At 41.1% G+C, this 22677-nt stretch overlaps 1 protein-coding gene across 1 annotated transcript in view; it reads right to left on the bottom strand.

Annotated features, from left to right (window-relative positions):
- TSPAN3 (tetraspanin 3) overlaps nt 1-22677 on the bottom strand; it is a 38124-nt gene that overhangs the window by 13656 nt on the left and 1791 nt on the right. Inside the window, exons 2-4 of the mRNA XM_019533354.1 lie at nt 7758-7949; nt 6083-6157; nt 367-468 (exon numbers count right to left, since the gene is read on the bottom strand). Of these exons, the coding sequence (XP_019388899.1) occupies nt 367-468; nt 6083-6157; nt 7758-7949 (369 nt within the window). The remainder of the gene's footprint in view (nt 1-366; nt 469-6082; nt 6158-7757; nt 7950-22677) is intronic.

Below are 22677 nucleotides of genomic sequence, written 5' to 3'. Positions count from 1 at the left end.
TGACCAGGAATAACGGTCACAAGCTGGCAGAGGGTAGGTTTAGGTTAGATATCAGGAGGCGCTACTTCATGGTCAGGGCAGCTAGGATCTGGAACCAGCTTCCAAGCGAAGTGGTGCTGGCTCCTACCCTGGGGGTCTTTAAGATGAGGCTTGACAATCACCTTGCTGGGGTTGTTTGACCCCAGTACTCTTTTGTGCCATGGCAGGGCGTTGGACTCGATCTGCTGAGGTCCCTTCCGACCCTACTAACTATGAAACTATGAATACAAAAAGAAAAGCAACACAGCAGGTATTGCTTTGTTAGGGCTGCTTTGTACAATGCCAAGAAATAGTTACAATACAACATTTCCTTATGTTGGTTCTCACCTGTCTCTGTACATAATCAATAGCACGGCTGGCTGCATCAGGGTTTGTCCCATTGTATGCATTGTACACTTTCCGAATGCTGTGATCAACTTCATCCTCCACCTACAAAACACACACACAAATGGATTACCTAGCTATTAGCCCAAGCACTAAAGATCTGGGCAACCCAGTAACTTCCTTTTTTGGCTATAACACATTTAGTAAGCTAGGCAATCCCCTTTTAGTTCAGTCTTAATTATTCTCTTTTACAGATTAAAGTGTACTGAGGGATAAAGGTTTCTCAGAATTCTGACTGGTTTCTTTTGCACAAATACCATGACACTTAATTCACTATTATTAATGGTTAAGAACTATTATTTAAAAAAAAAAACACCAAAAACCATTTCTTAACAGGACATGAGGTTAAACAGCTCTCTTACAAAGGATCCAGGAGGTTAAACAGCATCAGTGCTGCTATTCCACATAATAAATTTACATTTACGAGGTGTCCATCACTGCTTTTATTATCAAAGTTGTGGCAACCACAATTTACAATTCATATTTAAATTTGAAACGATTTCCTTTAAGAGCATGGATTCAACAAGGACAAGTGCAAAGTCCTGTGCACAGGACAGAACACTCCCTTGCACTAGTACAGGCTGAGGACTGATTGGCTAAGCAGCAGCTCTGTAGAAAAAGGACCTAGGGATTAAAAGTGGACAAACTAAATACAGGTTTCCCTCACTTCATGCAGGTTCTGTACATGTGAATTCGCTCTTATGCCACGACCCCTTTTTGGGCCAAAAATTTGTTATATGTGAGGTAAATTTACTCTTAGGGGATCAGTGCGATAGAAGCCCAGTCAGATGCCTTGCAAAGTACATCACAGGAGTGATGTGCATCAAAATAGTCTCCTGTGTGGACCCATGCTCCTTGCTCATTGCCTGTGACGTGTTTCTGTAGTTACCATCCCCGTTAAGATAATGTGCTTGTGTGCTCTTGGCAAGTACCAAAACTGTCTTGGGAAAAGTGATAGAAACCAGCTTGGGGGTCAGTACAGTCAAGGTCTTGGAACGTATCTCTATTTGTTACATGGTAAAGCAGGTTCCCTTTATGCGAATTTAAGTTATGTGCGGTTTTCCAGGAACACATGTACAGCATAAAGCAAGGGAAACCTGTATGAGCCAAAAGCATGCCCTTGTTGTTAACCTTCTTCACAGCACTGGGCTGTATTAGTAGGAGTGCTGCCGGTTATAGGGCCCGCTTTGTATACTCCTTCCATTTGGATTTGGCCTGAATCAGGGATAGCTGTCCCCCGATTTGATTTAGCCAAATCCAATTCTGAACATTCGATGCCGATTTGGACAGACACAGCTTTAAAAGTGTTTTCTACTTGCCTTGAGAAAGGCAAGCAGAAAAAACTGTGGCTCATGATCGCTGTGATGCTGGGGCTCATGGAGCATCCCACAGGGACGCAGAGGGGTACTCCACGTGCTTGGTGGCAAATGCAGAAGTGGACTGGAAGTAGTTCTGGTCCACTTCTGGGTCTGCCACGGGGCATACTGGGGTCCCACCCCTGCGCCTCCCTGGTTCAGCGATCAGCCGCCGAGGGATCCCGGGTGCCCCCACCAGACCCAGGAGGCACCAGTCACCAAGCCAGGGGAGTGTGTTTGGAACACTCCGGCACATGCCCTCCAGCAGACCTGGAAGCTGACCAGAAGTGGTTCTGGTCCACTTCTGGGTCTGATGCCGAGCATGCAGGGAAGGCCCCTGCACTTCTGTGGGATGCTCCATGTGCCCCAGCATTGCAGCATTCACAAGCCCCTGCTACCTAGAGGTATGTAGAAAAAAAAAAAAAACACATTTAAAAGCTGTCTCTATGTCCGAGTCCCAATTCAATTAGGAGAGATTAAAGGGTCTTCCAATTCAACTCAGATTTGGAGATTCAGCCACTGAATCAGGCCAAACCAAATCAGGGACCGAAGCTTTACACAACCCTACTGCCAGTTAAAAGTGGTTGTTCACCATTAGACAGCATTAACAAAGCCATATCTGGAGCAGTGTCCAATTTTGGGATCCCTTCCCTACAGAAAGGAAGTGGACAAATTGGAGAAAGTCCAGCAGAGGACAACAAAAATGGTGAGGGGCCTGGGTCACATGATTTCTGGAGGAAAGACTGAGAGAACAGGGCTTATTTAGTCTGGAGAAGAGAAGACTGAGGAGGGATTAACAGCAGCCTTCAACTACCTGAAGGGGAGTTACAAAAAGGACAGAGCTGGACTGTTCTCAGTAGTCGCTCCTTGTTCTGTCATCTGCCACTGTCTCAAGTTGCAGCAAGGGAGGTTTGGGTTAGATATTTAAGAAGTAGGGGTGCACCAATAGAGATTTTGGGGGCTGATACAGATAGCCAATTTTTAACAAGGCATGTCAGCCAATACCAATCCAATTTCTGATACCAGCTGGATACAGCTGGTAAATTTGTCGTGGTGCATACACAGAGAATTTATTGGCCAAATTAGACCAATTTGCAGTATAGTCAATTTTCTTTATATCAGTGCCGATCTGATATCAGACCAATGTATCGGTGCACCTCTGAAAAGAGCCTCTCACTAGGAGGGTAGCAAAGCACTGGAACAAGTTACCCAGAGAGGTTGCAGAATCTCCATCCTTGGAGGTTTAAGACCCAGCCAGACAAACTCTTGGCTGGGATGATCTAGTTGGGGGATGGTCCTACTTTGAACAGAGGGTTGACCTCCTGAAGTCCCTTCTAATCATAATTTTCTATGATTTTGTTCCCCTGCTCTACACAGAAAAGGAGATACCATCCTCCAGGCTGATAGATTGAGTTTCTGGTAGAGGTAAAATTGAACAAGTCAATGCATTAGTAAAGCATATGGCTTAGCAGATCCTTTTGAAAGGCTGTAAGATATTACAGTTGTGATCGCTTTGAAATAGGAGTAACAATGCCTGCCTCACAACAACCAGCTGCCAACTTCATGTCTTCAGCCTGCGAGTTTCCTTACCTCTTCCCACCCCACTCTGTATTTGTGCTTCTCAGACTATTGGAAGAGCTGATGAAGGTATTTGGCAGGAAGTCTTCAAAGCCTGCTTGTGGCTTTTCTAAGATAGCAACCAAGTTCTCTTCTAGGGCAAGCTACAGAGCATCACTTTCCTTGTCAATGCCACTTAACTCTTATTGTTAAGTGATCATGGCAGCAAACCCTATACAGCAACATCTAAGGTGAGGAATGATCTCTAAACACAGAAAGGACACAGCCAATGACAAAAAATGATGCAAGACATGTTAGAAATTAGTTTTGCGCAACCACTAATACTCTTCCCCATGATAAAGTTATGAATCTCTACCTTTTAGAGAAAAAAAATTGTTCTAGAAGAAGTGGACTCAAGCAGCTTGTAATTAAGTTACAAGCAACAAGGATACATTTTCTAGAAGTTCAGCATACACTCTAAGCAGCCCTGAATTACAGAACTGTACACCTCCAGTGTTTGTACTTTGAGGCAATTCTTAAAAATTACTTAAGCATGCATTATTCTTCTACGGATTTAAAAAAAGTAGTATCAGTAAAACTCTTCTAAAAAAGTACCTTGTAGCAGTAAGTGTGGGAAGATTAAACCCTTGCGCTAAACAGCTTGGTCAGACTGAAGTGATTTTAGGGTATTCTCTTTCCCAGAAAAGAGAATAATTCACTGAAACAGATGCAAATTAAAACCAATTTAGCCCATGTGGAAACTTATTTCAAAATAAGTTGATTTAGCCAAGTTTGGTTTTACTTGCCCTGAACTCAATTCCCCCTAGTAATTTATGCTGAAATGCATCTATGTATAAATTTGCACCAGAAAGAGGTACATCAATTTCAAACTGCATTTTAACACATATTTGTATATGGACCTGCTGTTCTAGAGCATGTGTCAGACATCTTGACCTCCAAAGGAATGAGGTTTAAAAAAAAACCAAAAAAACAAACAAACAAAAAAACAAAACAAACAAACAAACAAAAAAAACACAACACACAAAAGCCTCAGGCTACGGCAGATGTGAAGAAAGCTTCCATTAAACTTTGCCCAGGAACAGAGCCTGGTTAATCCCAATTGCCTCCATTGCCACCCAAGGAAATGTATTCTCCAATATAGGATAGCGCTTAAAGAAAAAAAAAGTAAGAATCTTTGATCGTGGTCAGTCTGAACAACCATGCCTGTAAATAAGCCAAATGGCATGTTGCGGCAGAGAAAGTTTAAGCCTATAAATTGCACCCATGACCCTTAAAGCTTAAGAAACAAGTTGGAAAGTTTCAAGTTATTTGTAGGTTAAGTGTTACACCATTATTTGACAAGGCACAATGCCAACTTCATCAAATAATTTATTACATTCAGTCTCACTTAAGAATTATTGCCCTGTCTTATCTCCCACTGTTGTGGAAGCTTGGTGACAAGGTATTTTTGCCATCATTTAGGATCTTCATTTCTTTGTACTTCTTTACCAGGGCTGGGCAAAGCTTTGGGTGGCAATTCAATTCAAAGGAGATTCAGCCTGATTTGGTAGCCAAATCTTCAAATCAGAAAATCGAATCGGGGACCAAATTAAAGGTCTGAATCAATTTAAAGCTCTCCAAATCTTCCGAAAAGATTTGGAGAGCTTTGATGATTCAGGCAGTCTCTGGTGGCTGCAGCATGGAGCTGCAGCCAACTCCAAGCTGGTAAGTACCAGGGGCGGGGGAAGGGGAGCATGGCAGAGACCCCTGCCAGCCCTCTGACCCTCACCTACTTTGCAGAGCCGCCCATGCAGTCTGGAGCAGTGGGGATTACTCCCCTGCCCAGCAGCACCCGCTGAGTCAGGGTTTTTGTTTTAAACCAAGAGATGGGGTGGGCAGAGGATGGGCCTGGCCTGGCTGATTCGGAGATTTGGCAGCAGCTGCTAGCAGGACTCCCTATGCATCGCCAATGACTTTGAACACCCTACTTGAGCAGTTTTAGGGATTTTTTTGCACAAAATAAAAACAAGAAGCTTTACACCGTATTACTTTGTGTACTCATCCCCAGGGCTCTTTTATTAATAGAAATGATCAGAACCATCAAGAATCACTGACTTTTCCTTTTCTAGCAGTAGAGAAGGCAGAAGTAAGGTGAAGCTTTTTAAAATACCATAGTAAATAAAGTGTCAAAATATCCCACATGCACTTTATTACAACAAACTATGCACCCTTATGCTAATATTTATGTTAATTACAAAGTTTTTACATTAAACCAGATGAGGTAAATATCTCTATGCCTTCTTATTTGGAAAAGAGTTTCCATGCAGCACACAATAAGTCAGGCAGAGCCAGTATTAGAATTTAGGAGTTTCTAGGTACAAAGAACCCAGAAGGTTCCAATTTTTATGTAGAAAGAATTATACTATTTGCTGCTACAAGTTATGCAAGGTTTTTGGGATACTACCAGCTAAACCTGCCCTTGTCAAGCCCCAGACCTATTTACATCTAGCCATCTACAAGCAGTATATTTAAAAAAAAAAAAAAAAAAAATTGCTATAAAATTAAACGATTACATGTTTATTTGCTATTTTTCTATGTTAAGATTTTGTCAGAATAATTTGATGGCCAGTAGCAGTGACAAATAACCCTCAAATATAGTGTATTCACAGCAGATGAAGTGTTTACATTTCTAGGACTTTGATTACAATTAAAACTTGTTTTGGAATTTAGAAGGCACTTTTCATTACCTTTGCTCTGTAGATGTATCCCAGAACCACTACTACAACTTCAGTGATAAAAACCAGGAGGAGGATGATCACAAACTGAAAGATACAACCCAGAATATTTTTGTAAACAGAAAAACCCCCCCAGTTTTATTGACATACTTTTTGACAGCTCACACACTGCCTCTACAGTATATCATCTAGAAATGCTGATATGCTAACTTGATAAATACTCTAAAATAAGCCATGTAGTTTATCAAGTGCATCTCTAGTCAGGTTCAACTAAAAAAAAATTAGGGGTGCACAAAGATTTTTTGGGTCCATACTGATAGCCGATTATTAACGAGTCATATCGGCCAATAATGATCCGACTGCCAATATGCAAGGCTGGCAGCTTGGAGAGCAGCATCCAGCTGGTACATCTGCTGGAGGAGGAAGGGGCAGGGTGAGAGAAAGAGGCGGGGAGGGGATGGACAAACTGAGGACCCTTGGTGAAGGAGAGTGGGGTCAGGACTGCCAAGCCAGGGTTGGGCAGGGCAAGGGATGGAGCCATGAGTGGCTCATCCAGGGAGTATGGGGGAGGCTCCCACCACTGCAAAATGAACTTCTAATTTAAAAGGAGCACAATCTTACCCTGACCTAACCTGTGAGAAGCAGAGGCAACATTTGATTACCTTCTACTCTAGAAAGTAAGTTTTAGTAGAACTGTCAAATGATGAAAAGATTTAATTGCAATTAGTTACACAATTACAAAAAAGTTAGTCGCAACTGAGTCAAGATTTTAAAACTGCACAGCTAAAAACCCTCAAGATTATGCATAGAAAAGCTTCAAATTATGCAGGTACTTCCTACGGTTGGGGCGGGGGCAGGGGGTGTATTTGGGGTTTGGAACCTGGGTAGGGGGAACCCATACAAGCCCTTGAAGGATGCCCAATTTAAGTGGGGTCTCTGTGGAGCTGCTTAGGCACAGGTGTGCCCTTTCCCCTCCCTGCCTTTCTGCTGCAGCTGCCCAGAGCCCAGGTCCCTGGGACTCATTGCAGAAAGGCTGCCTGGCACCCTCAGGACCTACAGCTCAGGCTTGGGGCAGGTCAGAACCATGCAGGAGTTCCAGCATGGCCTGCCTTCAGGCCTGTGGGTCCCTACACTGCCTACAGCTCCCCTGCACCGCCACTACTGCCCCACAGGGTGGCTCTGAGATAGTGATGACTACAGCAGTGCAGGGCAGCTCAGGCACAGGCTCCAAAACCACGTGCATGATTAATGCGTTAAAAGTGTAATGCATTAATTGGTTCTTGCGCCAATTATGCACATTGGCAGAGATTAATTGACAACCCTAAGATTTAAGCAAGATAACAACCAATTTAATCCCTAGAGAATAAACTTAAAGCACAAATAATTTAGCAAATGTACCGTCAAAAAAGTTCACAAAGAACATCCAGCTTGCTTTGGGCAGATTATCAATTTCTGTGCTTCAGAACTTTGCTGAAGTGTAATATTAAAATTAGACAGACACCATTTTATTCCCCCCCCCCCCCAAAGAAAGCTTAATACTTTTAGGACAAAATAGGCAAGAAAGCAATTTCGTCTAGTTTTACAAAACAGTGAATTTTTGCAAATCAAACTCAGAATGTCAAATATACATTACTACCACAGTATAAGCTTCAAGAGTGTTATGAAAAAAGAAAAAGCAGCAACTTACAGTGGCAAGTCCACAACGACTTTCACGAATTGTAGCACAGCAACCAATAAGTCCAATAATAAACAGAAGCGTCCCCACAGCTATGATGACGACTGCTGGAATAAGTGTATAGACATCTTCAAAGAAGTGATCATAATCATCATAAGTAATGAAAACATAGGCTCCCACATAGCACAGAATGCCTGCTGCTGCCTACAAAAACAAAAAGATCCTAGTTAGATCCATGACATACCCTAAATTCCACTGTTTTTCCTCCATAACGTTCTACGAGTAGCTCAGCAAACGTTTAGCTGCAACTCTCATTGATATAACTTAGGCACCACTTTACTGGTATAGAATATGCCTAGTTCAGGAAAAAAAATGGAAGTTACCCAGTTCCACCTTTAACAAGTCTAACTTCAACCTAGTCTCCACTGTTCCCCAGAAAGACATACTTTTAGTTAAGGAACAGAGAAACTCCTATGAACACTGCAATCCTCCTCCTTCCAAAGGCATGTCCCATTAATCAAATTTGGATTACCCAAACCAGTGATGGCATCTATATTTTCAGATACTGCTGGAGTCTCAGCAAGCTTCTTTTGAATACAACATCAGAAATGTCTTCTTTCAGAGACAGGAATTACTTTGTACTGCGAGCTGTACTGCTTTCTTAGATTTTGCTAGCTAACAGCTGAGGCGCATAATATATTATTTATTTCTAGTCAGAATAAAGCACATACATATAGACCTAGCATCTTTATCCAGTCAGAGGGAAAAAAAAAATGAACAAGTTCAGAAATTAAAACAAAAATCTGTGTGTGAAGCCTATACACAGTATTATCTTAAAAAGAAACCATGAACTACAGTCCACCAAATAAAGGTCATCATGAACAATATAAACAAAAACCTCAGTCATTAACTACATTAGGGGCATGTTGTGTATTCACACATCTATAGGACTTACTTCTCAGAAGAACCAATATGTGAACTAATCAGTTGGGAAATGCAGGAAAATCATTTTACCTATGAGTTACCTTAGCTCAGCGGCAGAGGAATGCTAAGACTTATTTTCAACATCACTCCTGCTATTCTATCACTTCCAAAAACTGGCACACATATGATGTCATCTTGACGCTGGAGTCCAAATAGAAGAAAACTCCTACAATTTTATAGGCAACTCAGCAGGTTTATTTACATAAAAAGACAGTATACCAAGAACTTCCTCAGGTTTTTTTCTTCTTATCTCTTGGGAAAAAGATTATCTGCTCTGTGAAACCACCTTCCTCCCATCCATGTCAGTAAACCCCAAACCCTCAAGTTAAATGGTATGTTGAAGTACTTAAAAAGGTTAATAGCACTTCCAAGATGTTATTATTGTAATTAATATGACTAAGGATAAAAGTAATTACACCAACTGACTTAACTTTCTGATCAGGTCCTAAAACAGCATCATTAAAAGCATCAGCAAGCCATTTTAACTGTCATTCTCAAATCAACAAATCTGGTAACAGAAGCCACACAAATAGAAAACTCAAAATGTTGGTTTGCTAGGCACAACATTTCTTAGCCTAGATTGTGATGAACATAGAAATTAGGAACAAGTCATCTATGAGATATCAGCTATGCAAGACTTCAGTATTAAAATACAGAACTTCCCTCTCCCAGAACAGTTTCAGAGGCTGTTCTAGAACTACCCTGTCACATGGTTTTTAATGAAGATCAGTATTTTCTCCAGGCATGAAGTCATTTTAATTGCCACATGTCTTGTCATGTTTAACTGCTTTGAGTATGAAAACATACTGCTCAAATTCTGAATTTCTTTAAAAGAAAAAAAAAAAAAAAAAAAAAAAATCAGAGAAACAGGGTTAGTAAAGAGATCAACTTTAAAAAATTATGCAAAACTAAAGTTTTAATAAATGTTAGCTTTGTAAAGTGAGCAACAAGTAATTCCAGGTGCTGCATCAACCCAAGCTCCCCACCCACATTAACTCTGGAAATGCTTTAAATTGTCTCCTCTCACTTATAGCACAAAAATGACTAACAATACACAAAATTCCATTAAATGCACAAGGAATCAAAGTTATTTCCCTCTTAAATCTTTGAAATGTTAAGTTTCAACTGGTGAAGACTTTAAAAATGCAGAATATTCAGAAAAATTCAACTGTAGGAATACATTTGTAGTAGCCTTTAAGTAACCATCATGGAGTCAAGATACAGGAGTCAAATTCTAATCCCAGCTCTGCTGCTGGCACAGCAAGTGGCCATGGATAAAATATTTCAGCCCTATACCTTTCTATTAGGGCTGTGAGAAATTTCACCGGTTTCACCAGCGCAGGGGACTGGGAAGCAGCCCAGATGAATTGCTGCCCACCCCCGGCACTACGTAGCTCTGGGGATGGGAAGTTGCCTAGCTGGGCTGCCTCCCACCCTGGGCAAAACTCAAAACAGCATTGAAACAGCCTTTGTTTTGATGGAATGGAATGGAATGGAATGGAATGGAACAGAACAGCTGTTTCAACTCGAAATTAAATTCAATATGAAACACTATTCTGTCGAACCTCAAGGCAAAACGGAATGGTGCCGCTTTGTACAGCCCTACTTTCTATTCCTAGCTCAAGTGGAGCTAACAGAGCTCTTGGGACATCTAGTAAGTTCACATTCATACAAACACTGAATATGAAGAGAAGGAGAACAGCATGATGTAACCATCCCAAGACAATGAGGAAGCAGAAATCACTCAGGGCAAGGGCAAAAAATGAGGCACTTCACACAGCATATAAAACTAGTGGTAATCCAATTCTAAATTAATGGCATGTTGTTATGTATCACAATGGAACAAAGGTATGCATATTCTGGGTGAAAAGTGAAGAACCAAAGGGTAGCACATTGTTAAAGTGTTGCTTAGCAATGAAACGCGTGAATGTTGTGCCACTGATGTCATCCGCCCCACACTTCAAGAGGATTAAAACGCTTGTCAGAAATATGCTATTTTGAAAGATCCTAGAGGGAACACACAGCTGCAGCTGTCACCAGGCATGGAAATAGTGCAAATACTGAAATCAGCAGCATTTGAGAGCCTCTTTGTCTTTCTCTGCTGCTTTTCAGTTAGGATTTTTCTATGGTGGGAGAAAAGAGAGAAACTATTTCGTACAAGCAGTGCTAGACTATATGATTGTACATTTAAAGAGTCATTAGAGAGTTGAAATTGTGGCTGCATAGCTGTTGTCAATTTTACATCATGGTCTCAGCAATTTGTTAGATGGTACAGTTTTCACAGATTATTTTTGGTTTTCACACTAAGATCAGCATTATCTGCACCAGATGCTTTAAACAAATAAAGGCTAAATGCTGTCTAAGAGCCAATCAAATAGTGCTTCTCAAAGCACATTTCAAGAAATATTTTGAAAGCACAAGTAACAGTAACAAAACACTGATGACTTCCCCTTTCACACAAGGGGACAGAGCAATTGGCCTGCACAGCTTGTGTCCTTGGGATTGTCAGTGATCCTTTCCTAAAAGGAAAGCTTTTTCCTAACTGGTGTTGTAGCTGTAGGCACTCAAGTTGGTTCTGCACACAGCTTTTAAGCATTTGCAAAGTTCTTGAGAACACAGCTGACAAGTTAGTTTGCAGTCAATAGCTTCCAAAAATTCCTGCTTTATCCAGGTGTATTGAGGTCAAATTGCTGCTTCATGTTTTCTGCAGCTTCTTCAAAACATTAGGTATCAACATGGCAGAGAAGAGCCAAGAGCTAAAAAAAGGTTTATCAAACTGCCTACAGAGTCTTAGAAATTTTGAATAGAAAAGTAAATTATGTGGTGTGATTAAAACAAAATCTTTAATGCCCAAATTTGAAGTGACTTCTTAATAACATGATTAATCTGAGAAGAGCAACTATTATAATGCTGTGAAGTTCCACTACTTACCTCTCAAAAAGCTAACCAGACAAACAACTTGATATTGTAAAGAACCAGATTCTGGTTTTTGGCACTCATAACACCAAGAAAGATTTTGCAGTAACAGTTGCAGAAGTTAGCAAAAATCAGAAAATATTCTAGCACCTTCTCAGCCCCACACTGGCACCAACATTAGCACTAGAGAGAATTAACAGGAGTTTCTGTTCACTTAAGTTAGATACAACTCAATACGTAAGAAAACAGACGTTCCAAAAAGGTGTCATTTTATCATAGTAAAATTCCTTAATGTAAACCCAGAACCAGTCAAATAGATGTCAGTTATATGAACTGTATGTTTCAAAGTTATAATTTCATAAGCATTGCTTTGAAGCGTCCAAGGCTTTGTTACCAATTGAACTACTCAACTGCAACAAGCACCAATACCAACATTGAAACCTGCAATAAGACGCTCAAATCTGTTGGCATACCCACCTCTTATCAAGGCACTGCTGACTCAGGTAACATAGAAAAAATGCACTGATTAACCTTGCAGGGAGGGATTTATAAGTGCTACACTTATGTATATTTATCAGTACACGGAACAAGGAACTTGGTAAATCAAAAATGAGATTGTACAGCTTTATAATGGAAAGAAGTTTCTAGGATGGTACAAGAGTAAAAAAGTCAAATGAAAAAAGTGGCCAAACACTAGAAAGACTGTTTTCACATCTTTCTTCTATATAATTTTGCAAACAGTAAAGGGCATAATACAAGGCTGACAACAGGTTATTTAGTACATAATTAGGTAATTTTGTTCCTTAAGAACTAACCAAACTACCCTAGCTTCTTTGAATTGGCCTTATCAACACACAGCTGCTTGCCAGAGACTAATAGGTTGTAACAGTGTTTAAAATATTCCTTTTCCTTTTTACCTTTTGCATACACACCAAGGCATTAAAACCTAGAACTGGTGAAAGATTAGAGGTAAGACCTTACTCTGAAATTTGTTCAAAGCATCTTGCAACTAAGCTACTTTGTAGCCTGTGTGTGAGCTTCTGTATTACAGGAACTCAGTAAAGTCTTCACAAAAAGTTTCTCACACAAAACAGCTATTTTTTAAAGCAACCTTTTTCTGGACAAAGGATGACAGAAAAGTGGAACTTAAGACTACTTGTGCTGATGTTAGTTTAGGTCAGACTGCTACTTCACATAGACTTCTTCATGGTAACCCACCAATACAGGTCAGAACAACCTAACAGAATTTGTTTTCTCAGACCACACCCAGGCAGTTATGTTAATGATACATTTATCTGTGCTAGGCACCTATACTCTGAGGCCAGAATGGAGTCCACCAAAAGGATTTCCTGAGACTCCTGTTTGGAATGGTAGCTTGTCCCTTTGAATCAGCTGTATGGTTTGTTCATTCTGCAGCTTTAAAAAACAAAGTTTAGAAAAAGTACATTTGTGAACAACCAAGGGAAAGCATGTAAAGCATATGCAGTGTTAAAATATGGTAGCAACAGTTAATTATTTTTTGGGAAAAAGTTTAGATCCCTGGAAATTCATCAACCCTACTACTTTACCTATCTTGGTAGAGATGTTTTGTATTGATTAAAACCCCCAGCAGATGCTCAAATAGGTTTATCATTCTATTACTGAACCAAATGGATCAAGATTTACACAGAAAGCAGTTCCGGAAGTTTTGTAATGCACTTTGTTAACCCTATACTTGGACTATGCATTTTGAACAACTTAAGCCTGATACTAGAGCTGTATCAAGAATTAAATGATTTTCCCCCCACCAAACAATACTTCCTTCAACAATTACTGTCTCCATCAGCTTTTTTTTGGCAGGATTCTCAAGGTCTCTCATCTTGTTTGCTATTTCTTCCTTTATGTGGATCAGCACAGTATTCAAGTTTCCATCTGTCTATAATCTCTTGACAACCAAATCTACTTCCAGGGTCTCAAACAGCATGTGTGTAAGAATAACTCTAGCCTATCATTGTCTCCATCTGAACTGGTCTCTCTTTTCTGGTGGTGTTCAACCAGCAGCTCAAATTCCAGCTATTAGAGCCATTTTCTTCCACAAAATGACAGTGCAACCATCTTTTCCACCCCATCTCAGTGTAATCTAACTTGTGTACCCTTTTTATCCAGGCTTACCTTCCCATGCTACTGCTGCTAAAACCCTAGCTTCGTTTTTGTTATACAGCCTGAGTTACTGTAACAGGGATGGGCAATTATTTTGGCTGGTGGACCACTTAATGAGTTTTGGCAAGTTGTTGACAGCCTCACACAAAATCTTTCAGAACATCTCATTTTAACAAATTATAGATAAAAAAAAAAAACCCGTATAATAAAAGTTTTACTCTTCTACAATGTGTGCGGGGGGGGGAGGGTGTTGCTTGCATGCTAGGTCCCAGAAGCCAGCTTGGGTGGGGCAGGGAGCACATGAGTGCAGGTGTGGTCTATCCCCACCCCTATCCAGCCCACTGCTGCCCCAGTGGTGCGCCACACACAGCTGAGTGCATGCCATCCTCCTGCCCGTACCTCCCTTGCACCCACCAATGGTACTGCCCCAGCCCTGGCCAAAGTGCACAGCTTCCTGGCAAGGCTGCCTTTCACTTGCAGGTGGCTGCTCATTATGCTGGGTGGTTAAGTGGAAGGTGGTTAGGAGATGGAGCTGAAGCCCTGCACACTACGCCAGGAGCTACCCAGTTGCAGCTTCTCCCCCTGCCTTGGCTACGCATATGACCATGCTACCTGCTGCCCAGAGTGGCACAGCAGAGACAAGGAGGAGGAGCCAAACAGGACCCAGGAGACTGCAGCTGCAGCGCTGTGCACACTGCCTGTGGCTGGGGTGCAAGGCAGTGCCGTGAGCAGGCACATGGAAGGCACAAGCAGCAGTGTGGTGCAGGCTGCCCCAAGTGGGGCTTGGCTCCAAGCTAAGAACCACAGGGTAGCCGTGACCCAGATAAAAATCAAATCAGTGGACCAAATCCAGCTTGTGGGCCGTATTTTGCCCTGCCCCGTACTATAACTTGGAAAGCTACCCAGGAGGAGTATACCAACTTGGCCTGCACTTGCTTTGACCTTTCTACCTGCCTCCCTGCAACTACAGAGCTGAGGCTGGCAACAGAAATAAAAAAGACAACAAGAAGTCTTGTTTTAGGTATGTAGGGAGTAAAAGGAAGGTGCAGGCCAGCATAGGACCCTTACTGAACAAGAAAGAGCAATTAGTGACAAACAGGGGGGGACAAGACTGAGTAATACAACGAGTTTTTTGCCTCGGTGTTCTTGAACAAGGGTCAAGGTAGGTCTCCTAATGGGTTCTTAGATGGGCAGAGGAACACCAGCCCACCAACTGCTGACACTGACTTGGTGCAGAGTCACTTGGATGGACTGGGTGCATTTAAGTCAGCAGGCCTGGATGAGCTGCATCCAAGGGTACCGAAGGAAATGGCCAATGTCATAGCAGAAGCACTGGCATGGTTGTTCGAGCACTTGTGGCACTCAGGTCAGGTCCCGAAGGACTGGAAAAAAGCCAATGTGGTCCCCATTTTCAAGAAGGGGAAGAAGGAGGATCCAAGTAATTATACACCAATTAATCTTACCTCTATCCTTGGAAAAGTCTTTGAAAAAAATTATTATGGATCATATTTGTGGGAGTCCAGCAGGAAAAATAATGCAGTATGACAACCAGCATGAATTCATAGCAGGCAGATCACGCCTGACCAGTCTAGTTTCTTTTTAGGACCAGATCACAAAATGCTTAGTTGCAGGAACAGAGGTGGATTTTGTTTACTTGGATTTTAGAAAGGCCTTCGATACGGTATCTCATCCCATTCTCATAAATAAAATTAAGAGGCTGCAACTTAGATGATTACACAGTCCACTGGATGGCAAATTGGCTTGGGGGTTGCACCTAGAGTGATGGTGGACAGGTTGGTCTCAACCTGGAAGAATGTGGGCAGTGGGGTCCCACAGCGCTCAGTCCTTGGACCTGTACCCTTCAATGTCTTCATCAGTGACTTGGATGTGGGTGTGAAGCATACTCTATTCAAGTTTGCGGATGATACTAAATTGTGGGGTGAAATGAACATTCCGGAGGGTAGGGAACGATTGCAGGAGGACCTGGACAGGTTGGAAGAGTAGGCAGGACACAACAGCATGGAGTTCAACAAGGACTAATGCAGAGTGCTGCATGTAGAGCATAAAAATATTCAGCACAATCAGTGGCTGGGGAATAACCCTCTCAGCAACACAGAAGCGGAAAGTGATCTCCAAGTCATAGTGGACTCCAAGACAAACAAGCATCGTCAGCGTGATGAAATCATCAGCAAAGCTAACCGCACTTTATCATGCATCAGCAGATGCATGATGAGCAGAACCAAGGAGGTGATCCTCTCTGTGCCTCTGTGTAGCACTGGTCAGACTGCAGTTGGAGTACTGCGTCCAGTTTTGGGTCCCATACTTTAAGAAGGATGTGGATAACCTCAAGAGGGTCCAGAGGGCCATTTGTATGGTTAAGGGTTTGTACGCCAAGCCCTATGAGGAGAGATTAAGGGACCTGGATCTCTTCAGCCACTGCAAGAAGAGACAGAGGTGATCTTGTTCCCATCTACAAATTCATCAGAGGGGTGCAAAAAGGCACTGGAGATGCTCTGTTCACCAGGGCGTTTCTTGGGGTAACAAGGAACAAAGGTCGCAAACTGAGAGAGAAGATTTAGGTTGGACATCAGGAAGAACTTCTTTACAGTAAGGGTGGCCAGAATTTGGAACAGGCTTCCAAGGGAAGTGATGCTCTCCCTTACCTTGGGGGTTCTAAGAGAAGGCTGGATAGGCATCTGAGCCCAGCACTTTTTCCTGTCCAGGGCAGGGGGGGGAGGAGGGGAAATTGGACTCAATGATCTGTTGAAGTCACTTCCAACCCAAGCATGTATGACTCTATAACCTTCTCTGACCTTCCAAATTCTCTTCACCAGGCAATCCAGACCATTGCTCCTAGAAGTCTAGCTGCCCTGTTCAGCTGTTATGACCTTAGATTCCTTCACTAACAATCTCCACTCCCACTGATATTTTCCCCCATTAAATACTGCTTTCAGTTTTCTTATTGATCCCTTCACTTCTCATGCACACACCAGCTACTACAAGCATTCATTCACTTGGCTGAAGAAAGCAGTTTCCTAGCATACCAGCTGCCCACCAACCTTAGTACAGGCAGTCCTCAGACTTATGATGCAGTTTTTAGGAACCAACTGTGTTGCAAGTCAAAGCGTTGCAACTCAGAAGCGTTTCCTACGGGGGAAAAAAAATCAATGTTATAGATGGGGGATTGGTTCCTGAACCAAGACCCGATACCCTATTTTTACCAAAAATAACACAGAATTTTGTACTCGATCAATTATATAGGAGTAATATAGCTACATTAATGTATTTATATTGTAAATAGCAATCATATTGATTTGGAAGGACTTCTTTGAGGTGACTTTGCTGGACTTTTTGAAGGGTTCTTGGCTGAAGCCTTCTCAGGAGTCTTCGCTGCAGGTTCTTCTGGAGTCTTGTCCACTTTCTTAAAGAAAGTGTCCAGGGAAATTTGGACAGATGTTCTCCAGGGAGGCGGGTGATGCAGTGAACTTGTTCATTGGCATGGCATCATGTCAGATCAAATATTGCAAAGTCAAAACTGATGTCATAACATTGACACAGGGTGTCAGTGTTATAAACATTGTAAGTGTGAAATGTTGCAACTCAAAACGTTGCAACTCAACGACTTGCCCGTACCTGCTTGTTCCCAAAAACTGTTTCTGCTTCAAATCACATGAATAAACTTAACTCGTATGTCTTACAAAACTGTTGATAGGGGCTCTAACTTGATCTGTTCATTTATTGTAATGATTCTCAACAAGGTGCTGCAGCACTCTGAGGTGCCTTGAGAGCCCCTCAAGGGTACTGAAAGGCGCTATACGATCTTACCACTGTCAAACGTGCAAGTCTGATTCACAAGATAAGCCTAGAAATTTCAACTAGGAACCCACAATGTTAAAAAACCATCCGACTTGTTATGGCCTTAGAGTCCTTTTTCTGTTGCAGAAAACTCCATTATTTTTCTGCCATCAAAAATGAGTGAAAACTAACAGCTGGCATGTACCAAGGGGAGAACCACTACTTCATTGTTTCCAGATCACAGCATGGAAGAATCCTCATATGTAGCACAAGGAAAGTTTGACCACAGCACAGCAACAATTCAGCTTCACACTATTCAATATCAAAGATGGCTTTCCGATTAGTAAACTCCATCAAAAACTATAGTCTCCATTAAAACTAAAAAAAAGTAAATGCTTCTAGCAGCAGAGATTTAGTATGGTTTCTTAAGAATCTTTTCAAGACTTTAAAAAGCCCCAGTGGTTTAAATTTAATGCAAGTCCTAGAGTAGGCTGCTTGTGCTGAGAAGTTAGATGTGGTCTAAGAAAAGAAATTTCAGTTGAATAATTCCTGTGGGGTAGCTCAGTGGCTAAAAAATCAGTCCATTTTAATATGCTCACCAAATGACACTTGAAAATTGCTCTATTTGAATTCCAATGGGCGGTTCAGACATTTCTCAAGTTACCACCACAGGTAAGGATTTTATTTAGCCAATTCACCCCCCATCCTGTTTAATTCAACTTTTCAGCAAATCCCTTATTTATTATTTTCTTCTAAACCTTATGTCCCAGCTTCATATTCCTTATTATTATTATTTATGCAGCACTTGAATTATTGCATGATTTAAAGTCACTGGATAAACTGTATTTTGTTTCTCTGCAGCATGTGCTTGGATGCTTTACGAAGAGCAGGGTTACTAAAACTGTTCCCACAATTTTCTTCTAAGAACACAATATTCTTGCAGAATTAAGCTAATGGCTACAATGTGTTATACAGCAGCATTACCCACACAATGTTGGATAAAAATAAGGTTTTTTTTAAACTTTTAAGAAAAGAAGAGGGAGAGACGATTTCATTTTTAGGGACACCTGTAGATAAGGAACAGGCAGGTGAAGAGGAAGTAAGTGGGAATGAAACATTACTAGCAACTAATCTGAGAGCTCCACATCTAATAGGTCCAAGTCATTTGCCTCAAGATTTGTTTACTTTCCTCACAGCAATATGAATGCAAGGAGCATGCCACAACACCCCCCCCCAAACAAAAATGAGGCATTATGCTTTGTCTTTCAATACCGACTGCATCCTACTATTCAATCTTAAATGTTTGCATACAAGATACTTCCCTTGCTTTTTTCCACCTTAGCCACATTTCTTTCAACTCAATGAAAAGCAGTTGGCATAAGCCAACTCCTAAAATATCCAAGTCAAAGCTCTTAACTCCTAAAATATCCAAGTCAAAGGTCAATAAAATGCATCACATCTTATTCTCTAGATATTACCCCAAGTAGGCTTATCTTCCTTTTTCCTGATTATAATACCAATCAATATTAATAAACAAAGGATATCTGAAAATACAAATGGCTATTTTCAAATAATTTCTCTCTGATCACACACTTCTATTCCAACTATTCCCATTTATGGGTACTTCACCTTAAAACTCTTATCCATTCTGATCCACCTAATCTTAGGGGGGGTTTTCCCTGCTTTTATACCAAGCTGTAGTTGAGGGCCTCTTGTATGTTCCCCAATTGCATTCACAATTAATCAGTTCAGTATTAATCCCACCAATTACATCAAGCCAAAATAAGAGAATTCTTTTATAAGAGATGTTAAATGCTTATGTAAAAGCTCTGAAAGTATGTAGTGCTGTTCTAAATTTTCTTTCAAGAATTTTGATAGATAAAATATTTGAAGCTGGATGTTATCTATCTGCAAATTCCTTTATAACCCCTCTCCTCACAACATCCCCCTTCCTTAAGATTTTAGCATTGCTTTTTAAAAGGGATTTCAGACTGTTTGTTGGTCATGTCTCACTTCACCCTGAAGAAGAAGCATCTTGATAATCTTAAGCAGACTAGGTCCTTTGGGTAAATATGATCTCTTTTATTAGACCAACTAAATAGCTGGAAAAGTTGTTCATTGCAAGCTTTTGGGCACAAATACTTTTTCAGGCATAGGGAAAATCTGCTGTTTTGTGCTCTTGTGGATGGAGCAGAAGCCAATATAACCTTGGGACTTTTAGGACTTTCTTTCTCCAACATGTCTTCTACCAAATTGATCTCCACCAGAGAATATTAATAGCATGTGAAGTCTATTCTTTTGGTCTAACCTTTGTGAGAAGGTCAAATGTTAATATTACATGTTATGTGATAAGCAAATAGAGTTATAGTTAACAGCTACATCATATCACTGCATGCCAAAATGAAGTCAACATGCTACTTGTATTTTGCCTTTAAAATAAAGCACCTGTTTAAAGTAAAACTGACTCAAAAGCCACATCTGAATTCTGGGGTATAAGTTGTAGTCATGTTGGTCTAAAGACATAGGCAGACAAGGTTCTTTGAGTAAATCTGATATCCTTATTAAACCAACTCAAATAGTCGGAAAATGTTTTCTTTGCAGCCTTTTGGGTACAAATACCCTTCATCAGGCTGAGGAGCACCTGCAGTTGATCTGTGTAAAGAATAGCAAAAGATGCCAGAAGCCAGTATGAATGCTTGCTCTCTGTTAATAAATCTAAGGCATATTGTGCAGGTATCAAGTTAGAGGCCTGGAAGGAGCATGAAGGCTTATGACAATCAGTACATTCAGGTAACTGCAGGATAGTAGAACTTGGTTTGATTTATTAGGAGAAAAAAAAAAAACCCAACCAAACCCAAAAAACAAAAAAGGTTAAAATCAAGAAATAAACCCCCCCCAAATAGTTAAAGAAGAATTCAGAAACAGTACAAGAATAATATGAAATTAGCAACAACACTATCAACAAGTAAAAAAAAAGATGGAGGCTTCCAATTATTTCCAAGGTATTTGTTCATAAATACAAAGGCATTTTAAGAAGAGGACAGAGGTCTTATAGTATCTACTAAAAAACATAAGAAAATTACTAAGCAGTGATTCTAACCAGGATGCAGTGGCACCTTCGTGTGCCTTGACATCCTTCCAAGAAGGCCCCAGGATGCTATGTAAAACGTTAGCACTGTTAGATGTGCACATGATTCACAAGATAAACCCAGAGATTTCAAATAGGAAGCCCTAGTATTAAAACATTCTAATCCGTTATAGTTCGAGTTTTCTGCAATGGAAGACTTGCTCTATTATATTCTGATATAATAAAGGGCTTAGTCTGTCTGTCCGTACATGCGTGCATCTGTCTGTAACGCTTTTGGGCAACTGTACATGCCCTGCAGAGGGCAGGTGGTAATCGGCTGTGGGGGCTCTGCCTCAGACAGGAAGGTGGGAGCCTTGCTGCTCCGCAGGAGGTGACAGAGGTGGGTGGGTGGATGGGGGTGGAGGGGAAGGAAGGGAAGGGAAGGAGGAGCCATCAGGGCTGCTACCTCAGGCAGACAAAAGCTCCACTGCTCTGCCGGGAGGTGGCAGCAGGTGGGCCAGGGGGAGGGAGCTGCCACCTCCTCAGGTGGAGGGAGGCCCCACTGCTCCACAGGAGAAGGTGGAGACAGAGGTGGGTGGGAGAGGGAGCCACCTCACTGAATGAGGCAGAAGTGGGATCATTTACATGGCCACCCATGAAGGGTGGGGGAAGCACATGTAAACACTCCTGAAACACACAATCATTCATGATGAGCAATTAGTATTTATTACAAAAACTAGCCAAGGGAAAAACTAAGAGCTAGCATGTTCCAAGGGGTGCCTAAAGTCTAACAAGGTTGAGAAGCACTGATCTAGAGCCTTAGCAGAGAAGAAAAATAGGCAGTCTCTGGTGATCATAAACAAAGCTTGTTTTCAAGCAGAATTAACAATTATTAGGTGAAGAGTTAGAGACATTATCTGTTTGTAGACCACTGACTAGATTCTAGGAACACTTGAAAGATGATCAGTGTAGCCAGTTACACTGGAGTGCATAAAAATGACTGGTTCATATCATTTTTCAGCCTTCAGAGACTGAGTTCAATTATTGGTTGTGCCTTATTCTAAGAGCTTGTAAACACTTAAATGGGGTTGGGAGTTAGAGCTGTAAGAGTGCAACTATACCATCCCTCCCCTTTCCCCACCACAGTGTTTACAACTTGCACAGGTCTCGTTTTACCCACACAGTTTAAGCTATTTCCTAAAAATGAATAAGCTAGAGGACTTCTTGTCAATATTATCGGGGGGGGGGGTGTCAGTGACTGCTGCTGATTTATTCTGCAAACAATTTATTAGAGGCTAGCATTTAAATGAAGTGTTAATACATTAAACCTGCCCAGTTCAATATGCCTGAATTGAAGTGGTAGAAAATAAGCCACAAATGGAATGAAGTTAAAATTACCCTAAAGCAAAAAACAAAACAAAACAAAAAAACCCTTATCAAAAGCTCTGTGGTCCAATACAAAGGATTTATGTCTAATTCCAGTAGTACATGATGGCATTATGAAGTATGTCACAATGAAACAGAACAAAAATAGGGACAATCTTCAGAACAAGTATTTTCAAAGCTCCCCATCATATGACAGGGCCATTTTAGTCTGTTCAAGCACAGTAACTTTTTAAATGAAGCTTCATTCAGAACAGTCTTTACCGTCTCAAAAACAGCAAAAAAAAGTCACTGGCAGTTTCACTGTCAAAACTGAAAGATGAAAAGACATAAATGCCATCAGAAAGGCATATCTTCCTTATCAAGAAAGTATTACCTTCAGCATAGTAACTTGATGAGCTTTGTCTAGATAGAACTGCGTATTCAGGACAAACTATTGAATTTAATGCAAGTTACCAAACAAAGAAAAATGTTAAAGAAAACATTATTGAATGTGTTACACAGGCCACCACTACTGTCACTATCAGTTGATTAGAACATCTGGCCATTTATTGTGCACGTAGACATTTGTGTGCAGCATTGTTCATTACAAATCTGAAAAATACAAGACTGCAGAACACTGTGTCTGAAATTATGACAAGGAAGTCT

The sequence above is a fragment of the Crocodylus porosus genome, unplaced genomic scaffold (genome assembly GCF_001723895.1).
Source record: "Crocodylus porosus isolate Cpor-Errol unplaced genomic scaffold, CroPor_comp1, whole genome shotgun sequence".
NCBI lineage: Eukaryota > Metazoa > Chordata > Crocodylia > Crocodylidae > Crocodylus > Crocodylus porosus.
The sequence above is the reverse complement of the archived record's forward strand: the minus strand, read 5'-3'. Positions and strand labels throughout refer to the sequence as shown.